The following is a 14,606-nucleotide window of genomic DNA, read 5'->3' on the forward strand; positions in this document are numbered from 1 at the left end:
GCTGCTCTGTGCAATCCAAAATGTCAGACTCTAATCTACTCTGCTCCTCAGGGATGTGTCACCAGAGGGGCCAGGCTTAGCTGTACCTCTGCAGGTCATTATGGTTGTGACAGCAGTTCCTGCTGTGGCTCACAGGAGTGTTGTGACAGGTGTCAGTTTACTTGTCAAAGGTTTCAGGCTTAGTGTTCTAAACTGTGGCTTTTTGCCATTGTTCTATTGGGGCTCTTCAGTCTTCAGGGCTCTGGTCATTGCTGGAGGGGGAGTTCTTGACCTGCTGAGTTACTTACATGTCTCCAGTGATGATATGCTGCTCCACAGAGAAGCAGCTCCACAGACTCTACAAATTACACCTGTAAAACCCTTCGAGAATCACTGGGGTAAGAACCCAGCAGTCTAGAGATAGCACCTGAGTGCTGGTTGTACCTCACACACAAACTGACCTTGTCAGAACACTTTCTGTGGTGATATGAGAAACTTCTCCATGAAAACCCCATCAGAACAATCAGCTGTAACCCTCTCATTCATTCTCTTGTGGGGGGGAGCATTACTTAACAGTTCTGCAAGTGCCAGCCCCCTCCTGGCTTCCCTGGCTCTGTGTACCCTGTGAGTTGATTGGCAGTTTGGTTACTCTAGGGCAGAAAGGTAAGTTTAACACCTACAGCCTGTGACTAAACTCAGGTCTAGATCTGTTGCAGAGGATAATCAGAACTGCCCATTGCTGACCATGCTGCAAGTTACCCGTAAAAGATGGCAGGGATTTACTTGGCATGAGAGCTCACAAGCTGTGGATATAGCCTGTTCTGCTGCTAGAGAGTAAGGTAACAAAGGAACACATTAGTAGGGCTGGCTGATGATGGGAAAATGGTCACTAGATGGAAAAGTAAAGACACAGCTTTACAGCCATGTAAACACACCTGCTCTGACAGGAATAGCTTTGAATGTGTATTGTTAGTAACTCTAGTAAGACAAGAGAAACAATGATATTTGCCAGGCTCCAGATGTATGTGCTTTTGTTCCTCTGTATTGTTAGTTAGATTAAACAGTTCTGTATTGCTAGGTAACATGGTTATTTCAGTTTAGCAAAGCATGGAGTGCACTGGAAATCTCAGTCCTGCTCATGGACCTGCATTTTCTGTGGGGTTTTGGGCAACCACTTCACTGCTTTATTACATTGCTTTCCTCCATTATAAAGTGGGGTGATGGTGAACTGCTGCCAGAAAGCCTCAGTCTTCAAGGAACGGGTTCTCAAAGTGCAAACTCTGTTAAAGAAGTTCCTTCATCCCAAGTTTTCTGTGGCAGACTCCCATGAAAAAGCAGTAATTGAGTGGTGCAGCAATAGGAACAACTTGGGCTGGTGCTACAAGAGACACTCAGAACAAAGAAATCCCTGGGCTGTTACACAGTTACAGTCTCTGCACCTCCTTCACATGCCTGGCATACACGTCTCTGTGGAGTGGGGATTTTCAGAGTCATATCTGAAGTAATTTTATTCCTTCCTGGATCCTTTCTGTGTCCCTGCTGTGGCTGTGACAAGTGTAACCATCCCAGGGATGATCCCTGGCTGTTCCAGGCTCCAGCTGAGCTGGGCGGGAGCCACAGGGCGGCGGTGTGGCCCCAGCTTCGGGAAGGGATCCGCCGGCTGCTCCTTTGTCCTGGGCAGCTCAGAGGCCTTGGAATAATCTGGTATTCCCAGAGCCTGAGCAGAAACTAGAGCTCCTTTTATAGCTTGGAAAGTCTTTTCTTTCTCTGGGCACCAACCTTGGGAGCTCCTGTCAGTGGTTTAGGCAGCTCCCCAGCCCTGGGATCCAAGGGCTGCAGGATTGTCCTGTGCCTAAAAAGTTCTGCCAGTTGTTTTTGTTACTGATTGCAAGGTATTTCTACCACAGCCTGGACCAGTTCTGGGTCTACTGATCTTTGTTCTTTTGTTAATATAAATCCTCAATATTTTACTTCCTGATGACACAGCTTAGAAAGATGTGTAGGGTGTCCTTTTCTTTCTGCTAAAGCACTCCACAGACAAATGGTATCTTTCAAACATTTGTGTGCCTTGCTGGCATATGCATCATGTGACATACTGTACAAGTCTAGAACCTCCAGGTAATACATCTTTCAGATTTTCTCCTTGCCATCCTGGCATGTGATGCTTAAAATAGGTGCAGATGTCAGAGGTGGGTCGGTCCACAAACACAATGTCAATTCATTATTAAGATTCTGGAGAGTCATTCCAGGGGAGGCTGTGAATGTCACAAGCCAACAAAAATGACAGTGAATTTGAGAAGCTGAAATAATCATAGCAGTAGCACAGTAAAGGAGAACAGCATAGACTGAGCTGATTTTATTTATGCAGAATCGAAGGATGAGGCATCTTTCAGAACAAAAAAGAAGGTCTAATATCAAGATTGGTTTCAGTGCTCTGAACAGCTTGGTGTCAGCCAACTCCAAGTCGGTAAGTACTGCAGCATCACTTACATTTTGATGTGAAATGTAAGAAAGAGCCATTCTAAAAGTCTTGTTAATAAATGTAGTTTATTATTTCACTGCTGAGTGGTCAGCTGAGCACAGCAGAGAACAGACTGCTGGAACACAGCAGTGAGCAGAGGTAGAATGGTAAAGCTCAGGTAAATTCCTAGGATTTCCTACACCATTGAGATCTCTGCCTCCCAGCATGGTCAGTTCAGATGATTTGGAAAATCTCATTAGGACTCTTTACACCACCCAGCTATCTTTAAGAATCAGGGCCTTTTTTTCCCCTTTCACCTGTCATTTGTGCTTGGGTTCACAGAGCAAAAAATTCCAACTGATTTCTTATTGTCCAATGACTTTGTTCAAACTAAAAACTTAATCTGGCTACACCAGTTAACTTAGTTCACTAAATTGAAATACAGATATATCTGCACAACAAAATTTTTTGTGTCCTTTAAATACCAGTGGGTTTGAAACATGCAAAATATGAAAGCTTTTTGTGTAGCATGTTGATTTGTTTTTATAATTTTTATAGTTTCAGAAATTTAGGCGATATGTTGTCAGAATTTCACTTCCTGGCTTGATTAGCCTATTTGAAAGGAAGTCCTTTTTGAAAACTCAGCTTTACTGAAATGTCCGGTTATTTTATTTCTCAAGTACAGATTTTTTTTTTGGTTCCTGCTAACTGAACAGTATTATCTCCTTTGATGGGTCCTTCTGTTTAATAACTTCAGGTTTCCCAAACTAAATTATTTATATTATCAACTTAAAGCAGTGCTTCTACCAGCACTATAAATCTGTCTGGAGATGTTGCACATACTTCACTACTTAAGTAAAACTGTAAATATTTTTAAGAGGACAGATAGTGAAATAAAACATTTTAAATTATTAAAATATTTCTTTGAACAAAGTAGCAGAAATGTAATTTATGAAAGAAGACAACCCCTACAGCCACATTTCTCTGTACTGGAGTGTGAAGAGGATTTAGAGAAACGCAGAGTTGAGTATCTGAAGTGTTTTGCTCTGCCTGACCCTGTGCTTTTACACACGCTGAAGGAAAATTAAAAGGTGCTGGAGTGCAGGTTAGAAGGACAAACTCATAATAACCTCAGGTTGTTGCAGGAACTGAGCTGTGTGTCTGTGTTTGGCCTAGATCAGCCATGCCATCACACTCCAGAAGACAGTGGAGTACATCGCCAAGCTGCAGCAGGAGAGGACCCAGATGCAGGAGGAGACCAGGCGGCTCCGCGAGGAGATCGAGGAGCTGAACGCCACCATCCTGTGAGAACGGGGAGCTCCAGGGGTGGAACAGCAGCAAACAGCAGGGAGTGTGTGCTCAGTGTCACACCAGGGAGCAGATGGGTGTTGGACAGAGCAGCTCCAAGCAGAGCTGCTGTGGGATGGGCACTGGTGAAAATTGTGTGGATTTTCAGCAAGCTCTCAGCATGGAATGCACAACAGTGGCAGCATCAGGGAGGATGTGTCAGGTCAGAATAGTTCTGAGAAGAAGTCCGTGAGGATATTTTTATAAAGCTCATTGGTGATTGAACTCTCACTCTTCGCAATGGCTTTGCTGCAGTTTTCTTCTCAAATGTGGTCAGTTTTTATAGGAAATTGTGATTGAGTACATAAAACACAGAATGTGGGCTCCAGGATTTGGCCACTAGTTGAACATAACTGTGATAAATCACTTCACCTTCCCAGTGCCTCAGTTTCCTCTGTGGGTTTATGATTATGTACTATTGCAAAGCACGTTGACAACTGCACTGGCTTTATTTCCATCTGCAGAAATTTTGGGCTTAAGCATGATGTTAAAATTAGCAAATTTTATTTTTCTTGCAAAATATAATGAAGTCTGCTTGGTTTTATTTTAAATTGGTCTGTTTTATAAGAATCTCCATTACGTCTTCTTCTGTAACATTGCTTAGGAGTAACTGTAAATTTTTCCTTGACTCCTAATGTGCCTTGTCCTTAATCGATGCCCAAAATTAATTTGCTCTGTGTTACACTTTGTTTTCAGTTTAGTTGTTTGTAACCAGCAGTGTTTGTAGCAGCTTGATAAATTACTTTGCTGCATGAATATAGACAAAGTTGTTGGGAAAACAGTTTTTATTCCAGACTGGAGGAGTTACACTCTGGGGGGATCATGCACTGGAAAGCCCCTCCACCAGAGATACATACCAGGAATACACACTTTTCTCCTGCTGCAGTTTAGTCTGGAAGAGAAGTGTGTCCTTTTTGGTGAGATTCTGACTTTTGAACATCTTCTCAGTTCTTGCCAGCAGCAGCTCCCTGCTACCGGGGTTCCTGTAACGCGGCAAAGGTTTGACCACATGAGGAAGATGTTTGATGAGTATGTGAGAAGCAGGACCCTGCAGAACTGGAAGTTTTGGATTGTATCCTTTTATACCAACCTTGATCAACTTGGGCTTTGGTACTGGTACTTTTAGAGCCAAGAACTTGGGATTCTGATGCTGTGACTTCAAGCCAAGTTAGTTAAATAGCAAAGGTCCTCAGTTTTCATCCACATCTGCTTGTGGATGTGGATTCTTGCAGAATTTGTTCACCTCAACATGTGGGAGGTAGCTGCAAAGTAAAATGCAATGCAGAGGCAAGGTTTTCTTGCTAGGTTATTGTACTGCAAGAAATTTTTTGTGGGCTCTGCTGTAACTGCAGCTCTGGTTGTCTTTTGAGAAGCACACATAGACAATAGCAAAGATTTCAGGGGAAGAAAAATTACAGTTACTGAAGCTGTTCAAAAACTTGCACATTCCCCTTTTTTTCCTCTTCAGGTCAGTGTGGAGGAATTTTGCAAAATTAGTGAATATCACTAGGAACTAAAGTTCCATTTTGTTCTCAGTCTTAGTGTTAGAGATTTTAAAATACAATTATTTAAACATTGCAATCCCTCTGGCAGTTGAAGTCCATTTAGAAATCCAGTGTTTTCTCTGCCATAGCTTTTCCCATAGAATGTTTTGAACTCCTCCTTTGTTGTGTCCCTTAACATTTGATGGTTTGCAGTTCAGCATTATTATTAAGCCATTGTTTGAGTCCTTCAATGGGATGGTTTCCACAACAAGCTTTAAGGATCTGAACGAAACTGCACTGGCCTGGTTGGATCAGCACTGTTCTCTTCCTGTTCTGAGGCCAAGTAAGTGAAGTTCCATCCAGCAGCTCTTCAGATCACAGAAAGTATAATATAATAGCATTTCTTAAAAGTCAGAGGAAGGCAAAGAAAGCACATGATGCTGAATGTGGCTTTCGCTTCCTTTTTGTTAGCTCAGTGAAAAAATAAGAGCCTCTTCTGACTGTTAAGACAGAAAAAAATTTTGTTGAATATACCAGAATTTAAACAGTCTTTAACTACATTTAAATTTCAAAAGCTTGACTGTAGTTGGAGTATGTTTGGCAGTGTGATTTATCTCCTAATGAAGGAAGACCTCTGGGATTTATATTTAGCTTTGGAGTGACCTTCTGTTTGGGCATCACTGCTCGATTCTTTCCCTCTTGCCTTTCAGCAAGTATTTAGTTTACATTTATAGCTGTCAAGGGGTGCTCTCTTTTGCAGAAGAAAGATCAGTCAGATTAATAGCTTTTCCTGATGCTTTCCTGCCTTTTCTTTTTCTGTAGTGGTGCTGAACACCCTGCGGCAGCTGAGCAGGAGCACCTCGATCCTGTCGGACCCGTTGCGGCTGCCGGAGCAGGCGCGGGAGGCTGTGACGAAGGTGAACAAGAGAGCTGGGGAGACCTAACAACCAAAGACACTGAGGTGCTTGTCCCAGGGGTGGAGAACCTGCCAGGCCCTGCCTGCCCAGGCTCCTCCAGTCAGTGCACTTTAGAAAGGATTCTCTCCATCACCCGAGACATTGTTCAGGGCACCTGGCCCTGCCTTGCAGGTGATGCAGCGTTGTCAGAACGTTTGGGTTCCTCTCCAGTGCTGTGCTGTGCTCTGTCAAGTGAGAAAAAACACCAAGCTCAGGTAAACTCAGCAGGTTTGAGCCCTGCAGGCAGCAATAGATCTCCATCAATGCATCCTTATGCAACTAATGGAATGCCCTCAGTTCTCTGAAGTGTAAATCCTGTACACCAAGGAATGTGCTCTTCAAGGGGAAAAAATACTTCTGATTTCATGAAGCAAAATGTGCTTTTTATTTTGTTCTCTGGTATTCGGTTCCATGTGTTTTACTTGAATAGTGAAAATTGTTAAACAGGATCATATGAAAAACCAAAGGAGGAGAAAAATCTGTCAGTGATGTTAACTCATGGCAAAAATACTAGAATTAAAATCTCAGGCTGTGTTTTGTGTATTTTTATTTTAATGAGTGTATCATTGCATTTGATCGGTTTCAAGGCGTGCTTTATTTTCTAGTAAATAAAGTAGCTGATTTTTATTTTTTTTATATAGCCATTGCAAGGGAGTAGCAGGCTGTGCAGTAAGTGCAATAAAGCAGTTTTAGATTGTATAAATTTTGCAATTAGGATAAATACATTAATTTTATATCAGTTCAATCAATGAACTATTTTCTTGCACACTGCACAGTTCAGCTGCCATCCTCACAAAATGTGCACATATAAAACACATCCATTGGTAAATGTAGTAGCACTTCAGAGACAAGAATTGAGTTTGTAATGTTAAAAAATTGGCTTTTTTATTATCTCAGAAGCTATATCAAACCACACAAACTTGCGGTCAGTTTCTTTGCTTCTTTGTCTTTTTTTTGCTTCTTTTTGCCTTCCGTCTGAAAAACCTGAAGGACTTTGCTAGGCCTGGTCTATATGTATATCTGAAGGTTCTGTTCTGCATGAATTGTAGAACATGTAAAAATAAGTTTAAAACTCAAAATACTGCATAACGTTTTTCTGTGACAATCTCAGCACGTACTGTGCTCTGCTGCAGGTCAACTGAGTCCTGTTCCAGCAGTGATTGTCCATCCTGGGACAGCACTGGGATGTTCATTCCAGCTGATTGTTCATAGTCTGGATCATCCCATGACCCTTGTAATTCCACTCACGACTTGATCCCGATTGTTCAGAGCTATGCAAACGGTGGGAACACTTCCCTTGAGCAGTTTTCTTCCAGTTCCAAGGGCAGGCTGGAGGTGCTGTGCAGCCTCTCACCGTGGGAGAGTGAGGAATAACTGGAGCACTTGGGGGTTGCACACTCTGAAATGGGCTCAGTAGGTTCTCCTTGGGGAAAGGAGCTTTTCTCAGCATTGTCCCCAGTCTCCTCCTCTTGGTGGGTCAAAGTTTGGAAGGAAATGGGCCTGGGGAGTAGGCTGAGCGCACGTGGAGGTTTGTTCTTGTTTCCCCATTGCCCTCTGTTCTTGCAGCTAATGGCTTTCCTTGCAGAGTTCCTTTTGTGAGAGCAGCACTGTAGGAAGGACAAGGCACAAAAGGTGAGCTTCTCCCTGCATGGAAGGACTGAGGACTAAAGGGGAAGGCAAAATGGCACATTTTGTACCAACACAGCTTCCTCTGTGCAGGCAGAGGGAGACATGCTTTTCTTTCTTTTTCTTTACAGTAGATTTGACATATAATTTGAAGTTTGTGGCACATGTGGAAAACTGTGTCCCTGTGACAGAAGCAACAAAATTCCAAGTCTCAGCCAAGGAATGGTGTGTAAAGATTGTCATAGTAATTAAATAGTGAGTAGATTTTCTGGAGGGATCCATTCCCAGATCTTTCATAATGTTGTAATCAGTTAAACAATATTCTTTTGAATACATCTGGGTAAGAAGTGTTAAATAAGTAAATCCTTTTTTTATCAGTGCTTTCAATCCTCCCATTTTTATTACTACTTGTGAATTTGACTCCAGTAAAATCATTTTAAACTGTGATGAGCTGGGGGTGTCCCTTATGTCCTTTCCTTGGAAAGGACATCACTGTTTGTGCGTTAAAAGCATGTGTGGGTTTCTAGCAAGAAAGCAGCAGGCATATTGTCCAAGAGCTGGTGTTTTTGCTGAGCTTTACAGATGAGCAGATCCTGTAAAGCCTCTCCTGCTTGTCAGCAGTGATGGTGTGTGATTTTTACCATTTCTGGTATCGATGACGTGGGAGTTTTGTCCCAACAATCACAGTGCAGTACAATCATCCTTCAGGGCCCAGGGAGATCTGAGAACTGAGACCCTAACATCCCAAATGTCACTGAATGGATTGGAAACTGAAAGCAACCTTAAAGGAACAGGGAGGGGTAATTCACCTGAACTGCCAAAAGTTTTGTCCATTCACAGTTTTGATGTGGATGGAAAACTCATCCATCAGATTGCACCATGAGCTGGTTACAATTGGAGGGAAAGTGCTTGTTTAACAATTTGTGGTCCAGAAACAAACTCAAAGCCCTATTAAAAAACTGCAAATCTTAAAGAGAAAAATATTTAAGTATTGCTTACTTAGTCAAGAGTGTAGGAGGGAGGAAAGGAAAAGTGAAAAGATACTTTCCACTAGTGCAATTACCAGAAATGATGTGGCTGCTCTTTGAAGCAGTGATTCAATATGTTCTTGTCACCCTGTTATTGCAGATCAGAATTCTTTTTATCAGTCAGCCTTGTGAGGACAATGATTTCACTTCATTTGGAAACACAGGAGGATAAAAGCTGGTTTATGTCTCATATCTGAACAGTAGAACCACTAAAGATTGGTATGGAAAGAGATGGACCACGTATGTATTAGTTCCTGAATAGTTTTCTACTTTGATTTATGTTTTAACACCTTAGTCTTTCTTTCTTACCCATGGAGGTATTTAAATACTTTATTTTTTTCAAAGTTTTGTAATTTAAGCACTCTGATTTCCTCAGTGTCACCAAAGTAAGCAAGCCAAACACACAGTGCCTATGGTCTGCACACAATTGCAGGTGCTGCACATCTGTCTGGTGCTAAACTTTTGGAGAACCCCCATATAACTGAATATAAGTTATATTCTGTCAGATCCAACATGTTTCACTCAGTAAAGGAGTGGCTAAATAACTTATTTATGGCCTGTGATATGCACAAAGTCAAAATGGGTTTGTCTACCGGTTCCTTCTGACCTCAAATTATATTAATTGGTATATTGTAGATAGCCCCACCCCAAAGACAAATTCTGGAGAGCTGGGGCATTATCTGGTGTAGTTATTAGCTTGTGTTGTAGTTACTGGGCTCCTTTTAGCAGGAGAGTAAGGGTGAAGGTCCAGGAGCAAACTGGAGTTGAAGGAATTTTTGAGGAGGAGGATCAGAGACAAGTGCACACTTCACCATGACAGTCTGATCTCTGCACAAAGCCAAAGGATTCTTGGTTAATACCATTATGACCTGACTGGAATGTTCTTTCATGCTTTTCTAGACCCCTGGGGAAGGCTTCCTTGAAGGGGGGGCTACCAGAATGTTTCCATCTGTGCCTTAGATCTTGGTGTCGTGAGTGCGTTTGATTAATCATAAGTCATCCATTGTTCCCCCTAAAATGATGCTGTGTGGAAAATTCAGAGAAAGGAGAAAGTGGGACTTCCCTGGCTTTTTAGAGGGTTTTATCTGTGTGGCATTGCTGTGACTCTTTCAGACTGAGGTCGTGAGTAACTGTTTCTGTGTTTGGAAAAAATTGTATCTTCCCTGCTTCCCTCCACCCCTCTCCACTGCCGTGTGCAGGAACACGTGTGCACACATGGACATAATCTCTGCCAAACCCAGGAACAGGCAAGGACTTCAACCTCTACATCTGAAATGCCTTGAAAAGACAAAGGGCTGTCAAATGTATTGAAAAACTGCATCCCTTTGTATCTTCAGGTTTTTTTACATTCCTCTGTGTGTGTGTGTTTGTGTTCGCATGTGGTAGAAGGGACAGGTAAATTTAGTTTTGTTGGCTTTTAAAGCCCAAAACACCTTAAAAGGAGTTTGAGAACAGGAGAGGGAAGCTCACTGCAGAAATGTTCAGTAAGATAATGCTTACTTGAAGGCTGTTTCACTTTCTCAGTTTCTGGAGTGGATAGTTCTTGCTTTGATGTTGTCAGCTAGAAGGTACTGCTGAAAATTGAATGGGTTTTTCACTGTTTTCTTCTTTTTCTTTCTGTTTTTTTTTTTGTTCCTTCCCACCTTTGTTGCATGGAAAACCACCAAAAAACAAAAGGCTGATGACATCCAGTTCAGGTTCTTTAGGGATTCAGTCACACCAGTCTTGGAGGGCTATGGCCAATTGTTGATTACTTCTAGGAGTTTTCTAAATTAGGTGAGACATCAGGAGTTTTTCTATGACTCCTTAATTTATACACTTGAGTTGCAGAGGAGATTATTTGGTTTGGTTTTGTTTGTTTGTTTTTGTTTTTTTTTTTTAACAGGACCCCAATATTTTTCCCACAACATCACTTAAAGCTCTAGTTTTCTTTGGTTTCATTCTTGGTTGGATTTTCTGTTCACATACTGTGTAGAGCAGAAGTGGTAGAACCAAACTGTAGCTTTATCTGTAAAACTTGAGTTCTTCAGTTACAATTACAGTATCTTCAGTTACAATGAAACACACCTTTGGTATATAATGGAATTAATTTCTAGCCACTGTCTGAACATTTTTATATCTGAACTTTTCCAACATGAATAAGGTTTTCAGTCAAAAGATATCAATGTTATGAACAAGCCTTTTAACAATACAGTGAATAAATATATTGTTTTCTTCTTCTAACCTTGTATTTAAATGTGTTTTAAGTGAATGGAATTCATTCTTGTTAAGAAAAAAGGAAAAAAAAAGCTTGAAGGTATGAGGACTTCAGGTTGTGCTCTTGCTTTGCTTAGGTTTCCTGTTCTGTTGCATGACAACTTCTGTTGTGCTGTTGATATGTAGCACTTTTCAGTAGGTCTGTTAAATTGTGCAATGCATTTTTTTATATTTACAACCAAAACAATAAAGGATATTTTTTGGAAGAAACTGGTTGTACTGCCTTTGTTTTCTGACTGGAGGTGAGGAAATGGTAAGCAGAATTATTCCTAGACCAGGGTCTACACCTGGCATCCTTTTTGCAGCTCTAAGAGGTGACAAGAGCTCATTGCCCTGTGAACAGTGCTGGAGTTACCTTTGGACCTGTATGTTTGGCATCCCCAGAGCAGGGCTCTGTATTCTCTGTGGAGCTGCTGAAGTTTGGACTCCTTTTGGCATTGATATCTGTGTTAGGCACTGAGCTACTTAAGTTCATTTTAAAAATGAAATAAATAAATCTGCCTTTAATGACTGATTTTTGTTTTTCCCTGGTAGGACACTCCAGCTGTCTGTGCTTCAGTTGCCACCTCCCTGGTATTTTGGATTTTCTTGCCTAGTGGAAGCAGCAGTGAGGCTCTAGTTGAAGTGAAAGGTAATAGAAGAGTGAGAAGAAGGATTTTATTTTAAAATCACCGCAAAAAAGTTTGTGCTGGTTGATGTTATCCTTGTGATTGGTTCTTTTGATTTGGTGGTTCTGATGAGAACTTCTGATGAGTCAGGCCTGTGGTTCCAGGAGGTACAGCAGGGTTCAAAAACCATGCATTTAATTTTTCAGAAATCACAAGCTTGATCTCACATAAAGCATTTTGGTGGGAGTGAAGAGCAGTGCTATTTCAACAGTGGTAAAACAACTCTTCAGCCTTCCTCCACTCTTGACCAAGCACTACAAATGCCAGAGTTGTTGCAGTGATGGGGGGAAGCTGTGGCTGCAGAGCACTGTTTCCGTATTACTGATTTAGTGGTGATTTCAGGGAGGCTGCTGTAACTTCAGCTGAAGTGCCAAAAGAGTTTGTGAAGTGGTTTCTTTTTGTGGCTGGCTCTGCTATTCTTTGAACACTGCCAGAAGTGGACCTACACTTGCTCTGTGGAAATGATGCCAAATGAAATCACTGCTGTAAGAGATCAATGCTATAAGTGATTTCACAGCCCAGGGCTCTCTTTATTTCTGAAAGAATGGAATAGAATGCTCAGTAGATTTTTATTTGTTTATTTTAACCTATATTTTCCCTCAGGAGCTCATCTCTGCACTTTCTCCAGGAGGTGGGCAGACAAGGAGTGGTTATTTGGATGTTGGGGAAGTTCCCTGTGTGCAAACCCAGAAGAGCCCCTGTTGTCACCCAGAGAGATGTTTAACATGCTCCAGTTTCAGAACAAGGTGTGTGTGTCACACCCCCAGTGCCTTTCCACCACCAAATGGAAACAAACCCAGGAAAGATGAGACTCATCACATCCCTGGGTCCTTCTGACTCTCCTTACAGAGCCCATCTGTGGCTCCTCCATCCCAACCTTTCATTCCTCATAGGCCTCAAAAGCTTTGTTTCCAACCAGGATAAAAGGGAACTGCACATCAGGAGGTCTTTGCTGGTGACCAGATCATGATGACAGCAGAGATGCTCCCTGTGGCCCAGGTGTTTCCCCAGCTTGCAGCCCTCCAGGGCTGGGGAGGATTTATCTGAGCCCTGGTAACCTTGCACCAGCAAGGCCACAGGGCTGCAGGTGTTCTCTCACTGTTCTGCCTGGGGCTGGTGCCTTTCCCTCTCTGCAGTGACTGTCTGAGTGTTCCCCCCTGGGGAAGAACATCTCTTCTTTCCCAGGTAGCTCTTCCCACGACGTTTGGACAGACCTTCTGACTCACTTTGGCATCTTGTTAGCACTGCTGAGGAAGCATTTCCCTTTCTAAGGAAAACCCTTTTGTTGCGCTATTTGTATCTTTAGAAGGTGAAACAAAAGCCATGCATGGGAGGGGAAACCACAGGGAGCAGCCCTGTATAATCCTCTGGTTCAGCAAGGCTTAAGTGGTTTGTGTCAGTCCTTCACAGCGGTGATGTTTAAGCCCTCAGGGTATGACTGTTTTCCTCCTCTGAGAGGTTTGCTGACCCACCTGAAAAGGTCAGGCAGGTGTTGCTTCAGCCTTGGGGATAAGCACCACCTCAGGCAGTGACTATTTTTTTTTCCAACCACTCTTCTTTTTTCTACTAAAAATGAAGGAGAGGAGGTTGGCGTTTTGCCTTCTTTGTGCCACCACTATGTGACATCTCCACAGCTGTGTCTGAAATGGGCCCTGTTTGGGAGGAATTCTTCCCCTGGCTCCAGCAAGGAGCTTGGTCCCTCAGTTCCTCTTGGGAAACTTGAGTGCTTTTCTAGGATCCCCCCTCAGACTCTTGGGGGGCTGGCAGTGTAACTCAGCTGATATCAAACCCACTTTTCCTGGAGAAGTCTGAGCAGAACAGGGCCAGTGCAAAGTATATTGTAAAAAAGAATTTGTAAAAAGATAATCCAGCAATATTTGTTTTATTTAATATTTTAATTAAGTTCCAGTTTCTATCCAAAGGTGGTAACATGAAATGAGTAAAAGCATTCATCTACTAAGTAACAAATAGATCCCTTTCAGTATTAAAATATAAGAGTTTAAAATATGAATAAATAAATATATAAACTAATTGCTTAAATAGATTTATAAAAATAGATGTTATATAAATTCATAAATAAAATTCACTAGTAGAGAGGGAAGTACAAAATCAGCCTGCTGACAATCAATTTTTCTTTTGAAAAACAACTGCAAGATAAAAATATAAATAACATTAAAATTACTGAAATTACACTTTCCTGATTGCTTATATATGTCAGGGCTGGTTAATTGACTCACTTTAGTCCATCCCTATTATATGCTGTTGCAAATAAGACAATATAAATAGTTTTATAATAAATACATTCAATAACACATTCCTCCTTTAAATATTAAATTAAACTGGATTATATAGTTCTAGAGAATAGCTAGTACATCATCAATGTTCATCCTGGCATCAAACTGATCCCATAACCCCTGGTAGGTCTCATTTACCGAGACTTATCTTCAAGTTACTTTTTCATTCTAGCATATCAAAAGGCTCCTTCAGAGTACAGCTTTCCTGTGAGTTGCATGATGTCCTCATATTTCTTTAAAACCCACCAGATGTAGGTTTTTGTGTCTGCCTGGCTCATGGTGTGGCCCTGGGGCAGGTCCTGGTTGCTGCAGGTGTAGAAGGCAGCGCCTTGGCGCACCGTGGTGCTCAGCTGGTTGAGGTTGTCCTGGACCACGCCTTTGGAGCTCTTGCTGCAGAAGGTTTCTATGTTACCTCCCAGGGTTTTCAGAGTGTTGAGGATGTGGTGCAAAGCACAGCAGTTTGCCTGGAAAGCTGGACATGTGGGTATTCTGTCTGCCATGTCTCTG

The 14,606-nt window shown here is 42.0% G+C and overlaps 1 protein-coding gene across 2 annotated transcripts in view; it reads left to right on the top strand.

Annotated features, from left to right (window-relative positions):
• Positions 1-11,347, top strand: part of LOC121338800 (MLX interacting protein) — a 44,600-nt gene extending 33,253 nt beyond the window's left edge. For both annotated transcript variants that reach the window (XM_041410045.1, XM_041410046.1), the window contains exons 13-17: positions 2,348-2,446; positions 3,617-3,744; positions 4,736-4,859; positions 5,485-5,614; positions 6,094-11,347. In XM_041410045.1, the coding sequence (XP_041265979.1) occupies positions 2,348-2,446; positions 3,617-3,744; positions 4,736-4,859; positions 5,485-5,614; positions 6,094-6,215 (603 nt within the window). In that variant the 3' untranslated portion in view covers positions 6,216-11,347. The remainder of the gene's footprint in view (positions 1-2,347; positions 2,447-3,616; positions 3,745-4,735; positions 4,860-5,484; positions 5,615-6,093) is intronic.
• The last annotated feature ends 3,259 nt before the right edge of the window (positions 11,348-14,606 follow it).

Source organism: Onychostruthus taczanowskii, unplaced genomic scaffold (assembly GCF_017590055.1).
Source record: "Onychostruthus taczanowskii isolate IOZ18803 unplaced genomic scaffold, ASM1759005v1 scaffold32, whole genome shotgun sequence".
In the NCBI taxonomy this organism is placed as follows: domain Eukaryota; kingdom Metazoa; phylum Chordata; class Aves; order Passeriformes; family Passeridae; genus Onychostruthus; species Onychostruthus taczanowskii.